Source organism: Acomys minous, assembly GCF_964271855.1.
Source record: "Acomys minous genome assembly, chromosome: 2".
Classification (NCBI taxonomy): domain Eukaryota; kingdom Metazoa; phylum Chordata; class Mammalia; order Rodentia; family Muridae; genus Acomys; species Acomys minous.
Window position 1 is genome coordinate 47,714,282 of NC_140484.1, and position 16,233 is coordinate 47,730,514.

The 16,233-nt window shown below is 44.0% G+C and overlaps 1 protein-coding gene across 4 annotated transcripts in view; it reads right to left on the bottom strand.

Annotated features, from left to right (window-relative positions):
* DDB1 (damage specific DNA binding protein 1) overlaps positions 1–16,233 on the bottom strand; it is a 26,158-nt gene continuing 9,925 nt past the window's right edge. For all 4 annotated transcript variants that reach the window (XM_084772041.1, XM_084772042.1, XM_084772043.1 and 1 more), the window contains 18 exons: positions 16,001–16,103; positions 12,203–12,278; positions 11,999–12,107; positions 9,573–9,751; positions 9,309–9,472; positions 9,124–9,231; positions 8,803–9,010; positions 7,833–7,928; positions 7,629–7,740; positions 6,405–6,528; positions 5,905–6,069; positions 5,409–5,503; positions 4,050–4,220; positions 3,562–3,671; positions 3,145–3,314; positions 2,935–3,037; positions 1,529–1,652; positions 1–847 (listed from right to left, as the gene is read on the bottom strand). In XM_084772041.1, the coding sequence (XP_084628167.1) occupies positions 764–847; positions 1,529–1,652; positions 2,935–3,037; positions 3,145–3,314; positions 3,562–3,671; positions 4,050–4,220; positions 5,409–5,503; positions 5,905–6,069; positions 6,405–6,528; positions 7,629–7,740; positions 7,833–7,928; positions 8,803–9,010; positions 9,124–9,231; positions 9,309–9,472; positions 9,573–9,751; positions 11,999–12,107; positions 12,203–12,278; positions 16,001–16,103 (2,301 nt within the window). In that variant the 3' untranslated portion in view covers positions 1–763. The remainder of the gene's footprint in view (positions 848–1,528; positions 1,653–2,934; positions 3,038–3,144; positions 3,315–3,561; positions 3,672–4,049; positions 4,221–5,408; positions 5,504–5,904; positions 6,070–6,404; positions 6,529–7,628; positions 7,741–7,832; positions 7,929–8,802; positions 9,011–9,123; positions 9,232–9,308; positions 9,473–9,572; positions 9,752–11,998; positions 12,108–12,202; positions 12,279–16,000; positions 16,104–16,233) is intronic.

Genomic DNA, 16,233 nt, shown 5'->3' on the forward strand with positions numbered 1-16,233 from the left:
TTCTTCTTAGATTCTACTTTATTTGGTAAAATTCAGAAACCAACAACCAATTCACAGCCCCCTACCTCCTTCTCTGTGAAGAAAGGAGTTCCCCGAGACAAAAGGGCTGTGGCTTGGGAATTGTCCACCATCCCAGGTTTCCACTCAGGCAGCCCATGGCCTGACAGGCCTCCAGGCTGATGTTCTCAGAGGCAAGAGAAGAAAGTAAAAGGAAGCTCTCACTTCAAGACAATGAAACCCTTCAACCCTCTTCCCCCTAACTCGACCTCCCCACACCCACAACCTACATAAGACAGTAGAGGACAAAGCATGAGTATGTGATAGCGCTCTCTCGCTCTCTCTCTCTCTCTCGCTCTCTCTCTCTCTCTCTCACACACACACACACACACACACACACACACACACACACACACACACACACACACACACACACACACACACACACACACGCTGCTTCTTGGCTGAAGAGTGGCAAAAGTCCTCCCCGGAAGGAACCAATTAGTAACACCATTCAAGGCTTGGTGATCCAAGGTGATGGCTGGTAAAAATCCAGGGAGAAAATATTCCACTTTCAGCCCATTCCTAGGACTCTAGTGAACTGGTTTTAGTTATAAAAAGCCCTGTTTCCACACATGTCAGCTGTGGTTCTAGGGGCAAGCGGCTTAGGGAAGTTTCCCATGCCAAGAAAAGAGGATGGGTAAGGGAGGGGAGGTCAGGAGGGCAGTGCCTTTAGGGAGGGTCAGGAAAGAGCTCCTGTCCTTGGCTAATGGATCCGAGTTAGCTCCTCCACAACTTTGATGAGGTCGTCTGCAGTTGCCTCCCTCTTCATACCACTGCCGTCATCATACTGAAACGAGACAAGAAGGGCCATGTAGACAAGAAGGCACTCTCATTCCAGCAGGCTGAGATGCCCACTGGGCACCACTGTTGCAGTAAGGAAAAGGGTCTCACCAAAAATGTGGCCCTAGCCCTACCCTGCCCTGATCCCTAGCCTGCCCACTGAGCAGTCCTGAACTCCAGTATTAGGAAAGCTTACTTGCCATAGGAACCTAACTCCACCTTCTACCTTCTGGTCTTGCCAGAGAGCCCAGGCCTCTTGCAAAAGTAAAGAGACTAACTTGGAAAGAGTTCCCAACACAGAGATATCCTAGAAGTACCCACAAGCCTCAACCACACCACCTTTCCCTTAGATTCCTCTTTAGGTGATGAGCACTATGCAGGCCCACCGACCCCATGAATTCTAGGAGAAAAACCTGGAGTCATCAGTCTCCAGGAACAACACGTTTTTTGTTTTTTTTTTTTTTTGGTTTTTCGAGACAGGGTCTCTCTGTGTAGCCTTGGCTGTCCTGGACTCACTTCGTAGACCAGGCTGGCCTCGAACTCACAGCGATCCACCAGCCTCTGCCTCCCAAGTGCTGGGATTAAAGGCGTGCGCCACCACACCCGGCTATGTTTTTTTTTTTTTTTTTTTTTTTTTTTTTTTAGGAACAACACGTTTTAAGGCCTGGCATGAACATAGCAAACTCACCTGCAGGTTTGCCACAACTTCCTGCATCTTGGGGCGACTGATATCTAGGAAACTTTCAATCAGGTCACCATCAATGAAGCCTGTGGCTGGTTCTGTCTTTCGTTCAGTGTGAAAGGATCTCCAGGTGGACAGGTGAGTTAAAGAACACAGCTTATCTGTAAACAAGTCTACTTTCACTCACCCCCACCTCTGAGCAAGAGGGAGACAGAAGTAAACTAGGAAACAATCTCTGTTTCTACTAAAACTCATACTACTTTTGGGCAGTTTTGGAATTGAAAGAAATGTAAAAGTATTGCTTAATTCAATGATTACCAATTAGGGTAATGTTTAAATAGTTACGGTAAAGCCCAGACAAATATGGAAGGGCTCATAAAGCGCTCCAGATGAATTTAATGTCCTATCACCCATCCAAGTTTACCCTCAAGAGCCCTGAACAAACTAATGCTTAGGGACAACAGCAGGCTACTCAAAGTCCTGCAAGTGAGCAAAACAACCAGACAGGACCTTCCTGGACCAGTCACCTAGGCAGGAGGTTTTCCATGTCTTCTCTGGGAGAACTTGAACAGCTCCTATACAGGAACAGAATCTAGCATCTCTGGATGGCTCATCCTTTAGGTTTTTTGTTGTTGTTGTTGTTGTTGTTTTGGGTTTTGTTTTTTTTTTTAAAGACAGGGTTTCTCTGTGTAGCCTTGGCTGTCCTGGACTAACTTTGTAGACCAGGGTGGCCTCGAACTCACAGCGATCCACCTGCTTCTGGCTCCCGAGTGCTGGGATTAAAGGCATGCCTGAAGATTTTTACACACAAAAACTTCCAAGACAGGCTGAGGAAACAACTTAGTCTGTGAGGTGCTTGCTGCACAAGCATGAGGACCTCAGTTTGACCCCAACACCCATGTAAAAATCAGAACATGGGGAATGTGCTTATAATCCCAGCACTGGGGAGGCAAAGACAGGAGGACCACTGGGCTTACTCTACTGGCTAACCAGTTTAGTCTACACAGTGGGCTCCAGGTTCCAATAAGAGATAATGTCTCAAAAAGCATGTTCAGGCCAGGTGTGGTAGCACACGCCTGTAATCCCAGCACTCGGGAGGCAGAGGCTGGCGGATCACTGTGAGTTCGAGGCCAGCCTGGTCTACAAAATGAGTCCAGGACAGCAAAGGCCACACAGAGAAACCCTGTCTCAAAAAACAAAAACCAACAAACAAAAAAACCTTGGCCGACACCTCCTGAGGAATGATACCTAAGACTGACTTCTGCCCTCCTTATGCACACACACATAAATACCTTAAGTTAAAAATAAAAAACCAGCCCTGTTCTGTACAACAGCCTAGTAAAGCATTTCCAGAAACAGCATGTCCTAGTATGAGCTTCCCAGCAGGCAGGTGCTCTGGGAAGGAAGGATATAAGGAGTGCTCGATCTTGCCCACACTTTTGATGACCTTATTGAGTCGGTTCTGCATGTCCAACAGGAGGTTATACCAGCTCTCTGACAGTGAGGTCACCAGCCCTAAAGAAGACAGGGGACAGTGAGTGAGCTACAGAGCACGTCAGACTGCAGGCAAGCCAGGGGCGAGCGCTGCTGCAGCTGAGCATGTCCTGCAGGAGTGACCTTACCTATCATGCCATTGACTGTGCCAAAGAGCACCGAACCCTGGGTAGGGGTAGAAGTCTCTCCCAGATTCTGCATAACTAGGGAGCCATGGCAGAACACATTGACAAACTCGCCCAGATGGAAGAGACCAACCTCCTGCAGATGCTGCCGCTCCTCATCAGTGGTGGCAGCACTGAAAGACATGAGATGTCACTTTCTGAACCCATCTCCCTCAGGAGGCCTCAACACCGGACCACATTTGACAAGACACCATGTGCTAAGTATCCTGGGAAGACCATCTGGAGGCCTGAGTCTTACAAAGAATATTCTACCCATCAAGGGGCACATCCTATTTAAGCCCCATACATGACCCAACGTGAGTATCAACTCCACAGACCCAAAGGCCCAGCCCTAGCCATGTTCCTGCAAAGACCACTCACCTGTCCTTCTGACACACAAACAAGTTAAAGGCATTTTCAGCTCCCAGAAAATTATCATCATCCAAGATCTCCACTGCACTCATCCAGTTGGGATTAAAGTCTCGAGCAATCTGAAAATAGACAAGGAACAAGTATAGTCTGCATTGCACCTGAAACCCAGTTCTGAGATTCATCAAGCTTTTTGTCAGAAGCCAAGGCCCTACTTGCAGAAGATACAGCCACTATACTATACTGTGTATAGTAACAGCCACCTTAGAGATTATCTCTCAGTGCCACCCACCCACCCACCCTAAAGCTAGTCAACAGAGGCCATGTGGTTGTAAACTCCCAGAGACAGAGCCTATTTGATTTCAAGATGGGAAAGGTGATAGGGGAATCTCTAAAAACCTTAACGGACACTGAACGTGACTCAGGGAGGTCCCTCCCCATTAGCTTGATTATCTATTCTTTGCCACTCAACACTTTATGCTACAAGTCTGCAGCACTACCTCTTCGAAGTTTCCTTCCATGGGCTTGTAGGCAAGTAGCAGCACTGAGCGCATGAGGTCGCCCACCAGGATGAAGTCGCCCTTGGTCTTCAGGTAAAGGGCCATGATGTTGTTGTAGTGATTACACTCAGTGCGGAGCTCCTTTTCTGTGGTCCACTCATAAAGCCTCACCTGGAAAGTCACAGTGTGTGAGGCGGGGGTGGAGTGGGGGGGGGCGGGGACGCTAGCCTTTGGGAATGACTGTACCCCATTCAATCCTCCACTCCCTACAGAGCAGGGTGGGTTGGGAAATGGTCTATATGGTATTAGAGTGAACAGTTATTTCAGTATTACATACTGTTGAAATAGGAGAATAAAGTGAGTGTATAAAATCAGGAATAGAATTAAAAAAAAAAAAAAAAAGGAATCCAAGTAAAGGGAACAATAGTGTAAATGTAACACTATAAATACCATTTTTTTCTTGGCCAGGCGTGGTGGCACATGCCTTTAATCCTAGCACTTGGGAGGCAGAACAGGCAGATTGTTGTGAGTTCGAGGCAAGAGAGTCTGGGATAGCCATGATATCACACAGAGAAACCCTGTCTCAAAAAACAACAAACAACAAACAAACACCTGTCTTTTTATGGGTAAGGTCTGGTAAATAAGCTGAAGAAATAGCCCTAAAGAGAAAAATCCAATTTCCTAATTGGAAAGGGAAAAAACTTACCTATCAACAATCTGCCTTTTTCTGAACCCTTCTCAAACTGTTCACTCCTGAAATTTTTTTGTATGAATCCAATGAGCAAAATAGTGGACCCAACAAAACCACTGGTTTTCCATAAGTAGTAGTCAGCATGGCCCAGGCTCCAAAGGACAGACTTAGCTTATCTGAGCTGACAGCCCTTCCTAGCAGATCCTTCAGGGCCCAGATAATCCCACCACAGCTTCTGCACATCTACAGACTCCTTGGCAGAATGTATAAGGCACAATCTCTTAAGGGCTTTTCAAAGAGCCCTAGCCCCCCACATTTGCATTCTTAAGAATCTTTAGGAAGGTTGGGCATGGTGGCACAAGCCTTTGATCCCAGCACTCAGGAAGCAGAGGCAGGTGTATCTCTGTGAGTCCAAGTCCAGCCTACTCTACATAAAGACCCTGCCTTTGTTTATAGGTAATCAAATCCAAAACCAAACCAAACCATGTAGGTTACCATAACCAATCCATCTAAAGGCCAGTTCAACTTCACTTCCCAATCTCCAGCTTACAGTCCATGCTCTACTCCCACTATTCTGTTGTCGCTAAAGTATACCTGAAACCTGGAGCAGCATTAAGGGAGAGACATTCTACAGGCCAAAGTACCCGACCATATGCCATGGGCCTCACCGTGCTATTGATGCTGGCAAGCAGCTTCCCATTGAACTCCACCATAGAGTACACAGCCCCTTTCACCTCCTTTTCAGCCACGGTCTGTAGTTTTCCTGGGGGAGAGAAGGGGAGATGCTCTTGAGACTTTTTTTATAAACCCACATTTTACCTAGTCAAGTACATACGCTGGTTGCCTTACAAGCAGCCCCCAAACCTCTCACTTGAGAAACCAAGAGAGACTGGGAGGAACAGAGAGACAGTAAACTACAGTTAAGATGTAATGGTAGAGAGAAAAATAAAGGTTTCTTTTTTAAAAAGAAAAACAGAGAGACAGCATATACTGAGATGAAACACTGCTTAAAAGAACAAGTCCTAAGGCAATGGGAGTGTCTCTAGTAGGTACCAAGGTCTGCCTCCCACTCCAAGTCATTTTGTTTAGAATCTGAAATCTGAAGAGGCTACCTGCTTTCCCAGGATTTCATACCCCTCAAAATCCAGAAGACTGTCTACTCACCATCGGAATACTGGAAGACCACAATCCGACCCTGCTTGGGCTCTGCCTCTTCAGGATATACCATGGCTGTGCCCACAATGAAGTATGTGTTGGGGTCTTTACCCAACTTGCAGGAGACCAGGCTGAGGGCATATTCGTTTTGCAGAAACTGATGGGCATGAAGCACTAGAAGAGGAAAGAGGAGACTGACTAACGATACTTGCTTCTTCTCCCCTCCACAATCACAGGCTTCTATGAGGCTGTGGCTTAGGTAGTTTAAGAACATGAGCCACTTGCTGCCTCTGACTCTTCAGACTGTCCATCCCCACCAGCCTGTGCCAATGAGAGGATGCACAATGCTCCTGCTTTACTGCAACTAATACGTGTCAGTGGTTTTTTCTCTGTCCTACCCACAACCTTGCTTTTCTTCTTAGGAGAGCTTACCACCCTGTCAGGTTCCAGAACATTCTGAACCCCAGTAAAGAGGACGTAGGTGAAAGGACAGAAAAGCTTGTCTGCACCTTCAAAGGTGTGCTGGTCAATGATGAGGAGGTTGTGCACCTCCACCTCTTCTCCGAAGGAGGTCTCGTGAGGAGCAGTACTGCTGGAGAACAGCTTGCTGGAGCTGACGCTGCTGGACAGGGCCTGCCGACAGAGAAAAGGCATGCCGTTCCTCTTAAAGCAGAACAGGGACTGGAGGTGCACAAGGCTGGGTGTCAAGAAGAAAGCTGATGCTGGCAAAGCAACAGAGCCTGATGAATAATGTTTCAGAAAATATGTTGGGACAAAGAGCCAGGTCACACATGCAAATGACCCGTTGGCCCAAAATCAAAGGATCATGGAAGGCAATCCAATAGCAATGCTGTCAGTCAATCAAACAAAACTAAAAAGAGAAACTCAAGTAACCTATGTGGTAACAGACTCCACCAGCAACAGAAGAGTCACTTCAAATAAAAATGGAGTGAAGAGGCTAAAGAGATGACTCAGTGGTTAAGAGCACTGCTGTTCTTACAGAGGATCTAGCACCACACGGGGGCTCATAAGCACCTACAACTCCAGTTCCAGGGGATCTGACATTTTCGCCTGGCCTTCTCAGGGACCAGGCACACACCCTATGTTCAGGCAAACACTCATACACATAATTAGAGTGAAGATCTCTGTTCTCTAGATTAAGGGAGGCAATGTGTACAGATGGAAGAAAATGATCCATTCCCTATTTCCACGGATTTAATTATGTAACTCTTAAGGCTATCTTATAACCCTTGGTTCACACAAAAAGAAAACTTCAAGGCTAGTTTTGCTGAACTAAGGTTACATGATTAACAATAAACCTCAAAACCAATTCTACTGAGTTTCAAAATTGTTGGTTATCACTCTGCCCTTAACTACTCACAGTGTACAGAGCATTCAAGCTGATAAAAAGAAATTGCTGAGGTTGCTAATGTCATCAAGTAACAGCTGTCAAGTTTGGGATGAGGACTGTTTTAAGCTGTGTTTGTGGCGCTAGACATGGAGGCCAGTATCTATACCATGTAGTCAAGCATTCTACCACTGAATTACATGTTCATCTATCTATGTAAAGTTTTACTGCAACTCAGTTGAACACACTGCCTTTGGGGCTACAATGACAAAGGTGGATAGTTGGGACAGAGTCCATATAGCCTGCAAAGCAAGATTATTTCCTGTATCACCCTTTGAAAAAAGCTTGCCCATCCTTACCGCCACCCTTAGTCCACTGTGCTCACCTGGGTGCTGGCGCTGGGCCTCAAAGCGGTTGTGCCTCCACTAGTATCTTGGACTTCGATGCGGCTGGAAAGGACCCCAAAGCACTGAGACACTTCCTGGTAGCAGATCTTCCTGCAGAACAAATTTGGAACAACAGTGCCACTCCGAAAGGTCTGAGGCAATGTCACCCAGCTCCCTCTGCAACTCCCCTGATCAGCACGCACCTGGGAGATTCGTAGAGTGGAACTGTGCGAATATGGAGTTTCTGGATCTCATCGATGGTGCCAATGGTGAGGGTGCTGTTATTGGCCAATGCCAGACTGGAAAGAAGAGTTGCAGTTTAGAGTGACTTAAAAAGGAAGGATTCTCCTGACAGAATTACAACAGCTTGCTTGCTCCAAAGCAGGGCTTTAACCCTGACTCATGTCAAAATTCATTTGAGAAGACCTAATTCTGATGCCTGGGTCCACCAATGAGATAGATGTATGTAACTGGTGTGCCTGGGTAGGACTAACAGTTTTTGCACCTTGGCAAAATCCCAACTCTGGTAGTAAAGAAAATCTCATACACCAAGGGCTTGTTGGCTGGCCTAACCCCTCAGTATTTTTAGCAATGCATTTCTGTCAAGTACCTTCCACTAGAGCTGCTGAGTGGAACTAGGGGAGTACATAGCAATCAATAAATTTGGGGTTCTAAATTAAAATGCCAGCTGTGGTGGCAAACACCTTTAATCCCAGCATTCAGGCAATAGAGGCAGGTGGATCTCTATGAGTTCCCTGCCAGCCAAGGACACAGAGTTAAACCTTTTCACACCCCACGTTCTCCTGGGGGGGGGGGGGGAGAGAAAGACCCTATCTAAACTGACCAATCATTTGAGTCAACTGAAAAATTCTCGAAATATGCAGATTCTACAGCCTACTAACCCCAGAATCTGAGGACTCAAAAATCCTATACCATTCTTTTCAGAATTATACTACCTATTATACTACCTCATTCATATAGAGAGAGAGAGTCTTGCAAATGCTTCTAGATGTTTTTAAAACCCCTGTGCCACATTTCTTATCACAGTAACTTACTGACTTTGACACTAGGGTAAAACCTAGTCCGGGGTTGGTGGGTGGGTTGAGGAGGTTGAGAGAAGCAACATGATGACCTCAGTCAGTGTCTCCTGCTTAAGAAAGAAAGCAGACTCACCTATCAGGATACCCATCTGAGTTGAGAGGACACATATAGTTCACCTCCTTGAGGTTGACATTGGAGAAGACCAACTTGTGGTTGCTGCTATAGATGACAGTGGGCCGGTCAGAGCAAGCAAAAACGTTGGTGGTAGAAAGAGAACGGAATGTCCTCAACACTGTGGGCTGGGTGCCCAAAGTCACCTTTTTACGGTCAGTCAGTAAGCCTGTAGAAAGTATGGGATGAGAAGAAGGAAAACAGGACAATAGCTGCCAAAGAACACTGAGCCACCAACATCCCTTATTTCTGAAAGAACACTTACTCAAGTGTTTTCCTCACCTGTCTCGATGTTGAGTCCAAAGTAGAAAAGAGCCCCATCTCCCAAGGCACAAAGGAGGTAGTGGCTACTCTCAAAAGTGGTCATCAGGATAGATCGAGGAATGATCTCTGTTGGAAAGAGGGATTTTAGATTCTTCTTCCACACTCTGACTGGGATCCTATCCCGAAGTATCAATAGCACATACCTCCACCCAGCATCTCCTTATGCAGTAGTTCAAAGGATGGGAGCTTCAAGATACGGGCAGAGATGTCTGTCCAGAGGCCAATTGCACAAAGTGGGGACAGGCCATTGGTGTCCCCTAATGGGGTGATATCCAAGCAAGCCACTTCATGTTCCATCTCTGTGTGGCTGAACAAAGAGAAATGAATATGGCAGGAGAGGGAATTCAGGGACCAAAGATGCCCCAAAGGACAGAGAGGATACTAAGAAGACATAGACATTCATGCACCTGATTTGCCGGAGCTCCTGAGGATGGATCTGAAGATAGTATAGTGCCCTTCCCACAGCAACAACCACCTGGCTGCTGTTACAAGAGGCCACACTGATGTTCTTGCCCTGAGGTTCCTTCCACTCACTGACCAAAGCTTTAGGCTCTTGAGAGACCAACCTCACAGATGCTGAAGTGATCTAGAGAGAGAGAGAGAGAGAGAGAGAGAGAGAGAAAATAGGTATCTCTAAAAATCTGCAAGGATCTTTCTTTTCAAAGTGCAAAAGGGGTCAGTGCTGCCCCTCAGTTAGGATACTAATAAACTACAATTCTTCTACCATACAGTCAAGCCACTGGTTCCAGGACCCTCAAGGATACCAAAATCTACAGATGCCCAAATCCCTCACATAACAGAACAGCATTTATACATAACCTACAGATATCTTTCTATATCCTATAAATCATCTCTGGATTACTTATTCTGGAGCTGAGAATTAAACCCAGGGCCTTAACTGTTCTGCCACTGAACAATGTCCCCAGAACTCTAGATTACTTTGTAAGACCTAAGACAATGTAAATGCTATATAAATAGCTGCTATACTACATTGCTTAGGAATTATGATACCATTACCCCTCAATTTATGTTTTTAGTAGAAACACAATTCAGTTGTTTTTGTTCAATCTATAGTTAAATACATGGATATGACTCATGAACATGGAGAACCAAATCCATGTACTTTTCCCCAAAGTCTCTCAAAACTATAATAGACATCGCTTTTATTGAAGGAAATGGGCCTAAAGCTACTTAATATACTTATATGCACTGTGTGTGTGTGTGTGTGTGTGTGTGTGTGTGTGTGTGTGTACACTTCAGAAGCTTGCTGGGGCAATGGCAACTGCTACCCTTAGAAAGGTATCAATGGGCTCAGATGCAGAGACCACTAGGCTCAGTTTTTCTTAACCCTAAAATCAGTCTCTAATATATACATGCTTTTTACTAGACATGAGTCATTAAAATTATTTAAAGCTCCTTCTCAATGGCTGTAAAGCTATACTATGTAATATTTGTTGTGATGCTTGGATCTTGTGCATGCTTAAGAACACATTCTACCACTGAGCTAAACCCTAATCCCTAAAATGTTCGACAAATTTATTTTACTACTGAAACAAAAAGCAGAATGACATTATCATCATCATCATCATCATTATTATTATTATTAATTCATCTTATCCATCATAACTAGAAATGAAAGCTTTTGTGATAGGTGAGTTGGGGTATCTTCACACCAATATTCAGATAACACCAACAAAACAAGCACTCATTTCTGGGCTCCTCTCACATCTGGCACACAATCCTATAGAACTTCTACTCTGGATTTTTACCAATCTACTACTGCCAGCTATACTGGCTAAAGGAAGACCAGTGGGTAAAGACAAACTGCTATTCAATACTAAGGTAGTCAAATATCCTGACCACCACTGGGAAGACCCTGGAGAATGGCAGAGAGAGAGTACAAAATTTGGAAGGGCATCGGATCACCCCAAACTTAAAAGATGAATGAGTGTTGGGAAGGTGCCTTGCAAATTCTCATTGAAAACAAGAGAGCGAAGGTCATTTGCCTCCTTCTGAAGACCTATGTGAAGCAAGGACCAGCACAGAGCAAGTGCTTTGCACAATTAATAAATGCAAGCGCATGCCATTAGTCATATGGGTGTTAATAAATGACCAAATTGTTTTTGTCATTTGTTGTGTTTTGCTATTTCCCAAATTCTTTTCAAATATTCTTATGTAGGGCGTGATGGCACGCACATGCCTTGAATCCCAGAACTTGAGAGTCAGAGGCCTGTTTGGTCTACATAGTGAGTTCCAGGATAGCCGGTGCTACGAAGAGACTCTGTCTCAAACAAACACACACACACAAATATTTTTGTGTCTAGTGTTACAATCAAGGGGAGAAAACAGTGTCTCAAAAGACATGATACAGGGGCCGTGTGTGATGACACACACCTTTAATCCCAGCACTCAGGAGGCAGAGGCAGATGGATAGATATGAGTTCGAGGCCAGCCTGGTCTACAAAGTGAGTCCAGGACAGCCAAGGCTATACAGAGAAACCCTGTCCCGAAAAACAAAACAAAAAACCAAAACCAAACAAACAAGACATGATATCTTAGTGCTACCAAGAAACAAAATCAATGTATCATAATACTAGTCTATAGAAGATGTAAATTGATATCCAGGTGCTGATGAGAGAAAATAAAGCTAAAATGATCTACTTAAAATGGTTACCTCTGCATAAGAAGAATTGAGGAATTTTTTTAGAGTTTTTTCCCCACCTACATTGTTTTTTGTTTCATAAAAATGGATTCATTTAAAATCCAGTAGCAGCCTCTCCCGCATTCTGGGTCAAATCAAAGTCATAGTCATTTGTGCCCTCTAAGCCTTTACCTGGATAAGCTGCTGATGAGCCACATTGCCACAGAAAAAGGTCTGCTGATCATCCACAAAGCCCATCAGTTCCGTTTCTTCCACTTCCTCTCCATTTAGCATGAGAACTCTGCAACAAAAGCCAAGGCTCCAGTCAGCCTGGGACCAGCATCCCAACCTTGCACCTACATCCCATAAGAACAGCAGCACCAGATCCTCCCTTACCTTGTCTGGCCCACAAAAGACAGTACTAGCGTGTCATCAGTCTCCCGACTTGGGTCCGATCGCAGTGGCCATAAACCTGGAACAAGGAGTAAAACATGAGAAAATACACCATGGACCAGCACCCAAGAGGAATGCTCTTTCTATGCCACAGAAGGGCAGAAATCCTTGAATCATAGTCCTCAGTTGAAACCTTTCTGTTCCCTCTTGGTATTTAGACTCTGAAAAGTCAGATTTTAAAAACTGTTTGAGACTAATGTTTTCTATTTTTACTTTGATTCTAGATATCTTATTTTCATTAATCAAACTTAAATTTTGAATTTCAGGCTGTGAAATAAAGCACAATGGTAGAACATTTACCTACAACATGAAGTCCCAGTTAAATCCCCAGCACCAATATTTTTCAAGCATCCATGACGTCTCTTACCTTACACCTCTTCTGACCTATCCCCCAAATTAGTAATCAGCATACTAATGTTTTTATTAGGGAAATAAGACTTGTATTACCAGCAAACACAAATCTGAAATTGCTTATCATTCATTCAGTATGCTACACCTTGCCTTTTAACTTAGCAGTACATGCTACAGCTCTATCAAGACTGTATTTGGGCAGGTATATCAGTAAGGAGTAAGTCTGCATTTCCCTCACTTTATGCACATGAAGGTCATGGAGAAGCTGTAGGAGAATCACAAAAGCCAGCTTGGTGATAAGTCTCTAAGGAGTGTGAGAGCATGTTTACTTCCTACTGCTGTTTCTTTTGGGAAGAACTTGGGCAAGCCAGGGACAAAGTGTTGCTGTGGAGCCCAGCCTGATCTCACTCTCTCCATCCTTATGCCACACCTAGCTCATTTACTTTTGATTTATAGATTTCTCTCTCTCTCTCTCTCTTTTTTTTTTTTTTTTTTTTGGTTTTTCGAGACAAGGTTTCTCTGTGATAGCTTTGGCTGTCCTAGACTCACTTTGTAGACTAGGCTGGCCTCGAACTCACAGCGATCCACTTGCCTCTGCCTCCCAAGTGCTGGGATTAAAGGCATGCGCCACCACGCCCGGCCCTTAGATTTCTCTTATTGTAAATGAAGCCTATTAGCCATCTTTTGCCAATCTGGGGACAAGAATTTGATGTTCTTTTTTGGAGAAATGTTTTATATAGAGGAGACAGAGTATCTAAGATAAACTATTTTATCTAGATTACCACTTCTAACTTAGCAAATGATCTTTTTGTTTCGCTCCTAAGCAACTCTTAATGTTTCACAGAGCTGAATTTTTTTTTCCAGAGCTGAATTTAACAATCTTTTGCTTCTATATTTGCTGAACATGTACATTTGCATGTAGAGGCCAGAGGTCCACAATGGGTGCCTTCCTCAGTCACCTCCAGCTTATCTTTTCAAGACAGGATCTTTCAAGACGGGGGATAGGGGTAGAATATTTGCCTAATAGTATAGGTGAAGCCCAAACTTCAATTTAAAAAAACAAAAACAAAAACAAAAAAAAAAACGCTACTAAAAATGATCTTCCCACTCCAAAATTATTAAGAAATTTGTAAGCTTTTCCTAGTTCTTTATATAATAGACTCAAACTCATCTTTCCAATATGGCTGCAATCATGCCAGTCTCAATGATGTCACACTTAATTGGAATGCCACCACTGAGAACACATTTTCATGTGGAACTGTGTCTGTTTCTAGACCTCTGAATCACAGGAAGACTGTCTATCCATGTACCAACCGAAGCATTTTAATTTTAATGATTTTTCTGTTGTCCAGATTGGCTCTGATAACCCAAGGTAAAGCAGCTGAGGTCTTCACACCATAGGTGCATACCATTTTTTGCTGTACCAAGGGTCAAAGCTAGGGCCTCATCCATGCTAGCAAGTATTCTACTACTGAGCTGCATCTACCCTCAACTCCCACTTCGCTATCTTTTTTTTTTACCCCCAAAACGAGGTTTCTGTGTAGCTCTAGCTGTCCTGGACTCACTCTGTGTAGACCAGGCTGGCCTTCAACTCAAGAGATCTGCCTGCCTCTGCCTAACTGCTGGGATTAAAGGTGCGCCACCACTTCTTGGCTCCAACTACACTTTCAACTGAGGCTTAGAAGCATGTGTATGGGAGGACTGGCCTCTCTTCACTGGTCTTTTAAAAAGGTTTTCCTCACTATGCTTTCTTTTTTCCTACTATTTCTTTTTTAAAGATTTACTATGTATACAGTGTTCTGCCTTCATGTACACCTGCACGCCAGATGACACCAGATCTCATTATAGATGGTTATGAGCTACCATGTGGTTGCTGGGAATTGAACTCAGGACCTTTGGAAGAGCAGCCAGTGCTCTTAACCTCTGAGCCATCTCTTCAGCTCCTATTCTTTCCTTTTCTATGTGGACTAATTTAAATCAACAAAGAAAAAAAGCTATAGGTATCTTTATTGTGAGGCACTAAAGTCAAAAGAACATTTTTATAATTTTTATTTATAGGCTTAACATATCTTTATTTGATTATTTTTTGAGCATATGTATATATGTAGTTAACAAGAATGCACGTGCATATGTGCATATGAAGTTGACATTCTTTTTTTTTTTTTTTGGTCTGTTTGTTTCTTGAGAACAGAGTCTCTCTGTGTAGCCTTGGCTATCCTGGACTCAACTCCGTACACCAGGCTGGCCTCAAACTCAGTGATCCACTAGCCTCTGCCTCCCTAATGCTGGAACTAAAGATGTGTGTGCACCACCAGGCCCAGCTGATACTGTTATCATTCCTAATAGCTCGCCAGCCAATTTACAGAGGCAGTCTCTTGCTGAACCTGGAGCTAGCCAACTCCAGCTATTCTAACTAGCCAGTTTGCTCTGGGAATCCTGACTCTGTCTACTGTCACACTCACCTTTTACATTGGTCCTGGGGATCTGAAACCTGGTCCTCACACACACAGGAGAAGTGCTTTATCCACTGAGCCATCTCTCCAGCCCTTTGATCAATCTAAATCTACTTTTTGACCCTTTGGAGGTATTTTAAAGTTCTTGTAATAGGCTTCACATGTCCTTGGGTTTGGGGAGGTTTTGCTTTTGATGGAGTGGGGGAATATTTTGTTATTGTGAATTCCCTCTTTTTCTCAATTCTACTTCTAATTAACTGTGCTCACATAAAAGCTGGGGTTTTTTTCCAGCCTGTTCTTCTTCTAGCCTGCTTAACACATTTGAACTGTCTATAGTGTTTCAGTTGATTCTTAAATTTTGTAGTTAAATGTTTATTTTCTCTCAAATCCACATAGTCTGTTTAAGAGCTTTTCTAAAGCTGTGCTTCCTGTACACAGCTCTGAGCTGGTATGGATCATCTTTCCTTCCTAGCAAGTGAGGTTAGTTCACACACACTGGCTGAGAAGTTCAGTATCATGGTTATTCTCTCACCCTTCTGAGATAGGATTTCTCTACACAGCCCTGGCTGTCCTGAAACTCTCTTTATAAAGCAGGCTGACCACAAACCCAGAGATCCACGTGCCTCTACCTCGAGTGCTGTAATTAAAGGCATGTATCACTATGCCCAACTTGTTTATATCTAAAAAGTCTCACTATATAGCCTTTCCTTTTTCCATCAGTTCCCTTACATTCAGTGCCTGCTTCTACATTCCTCTACACTAATATCCAGCTTTGATCAATATTTTAGTTTTCATTTTTATTTTAAACACTAACTTCTATGCATGATTTGTCATGACTTTTCTTACTCCTCATTTAACGTTTTCTTTTAGCTCTCACCAAAATGCCTTCACAACACTTAATGAAAGCAAAGGCCAAAGTTACTCAAACAAGAGCTACCTTTGATGCCTGGTAAGTCAATGCTGGCATGCTCATGGATTCCAATTCCGTTCCGGATGATCCGCAAGGAACCTTCCTTGAAAGCCCCAGAGCAAGTGACCAGCTGCAAGTAGAGAAAAGGTTTCTCAAGATCCCCTCAAGAGACTTCAGCAGTTATATCATGCCAGTCCTAAATCCCATGATCCTTACTGTGGAACCAGACTAGAGGCTGCAGACTTCGAGCCCCTCAAATT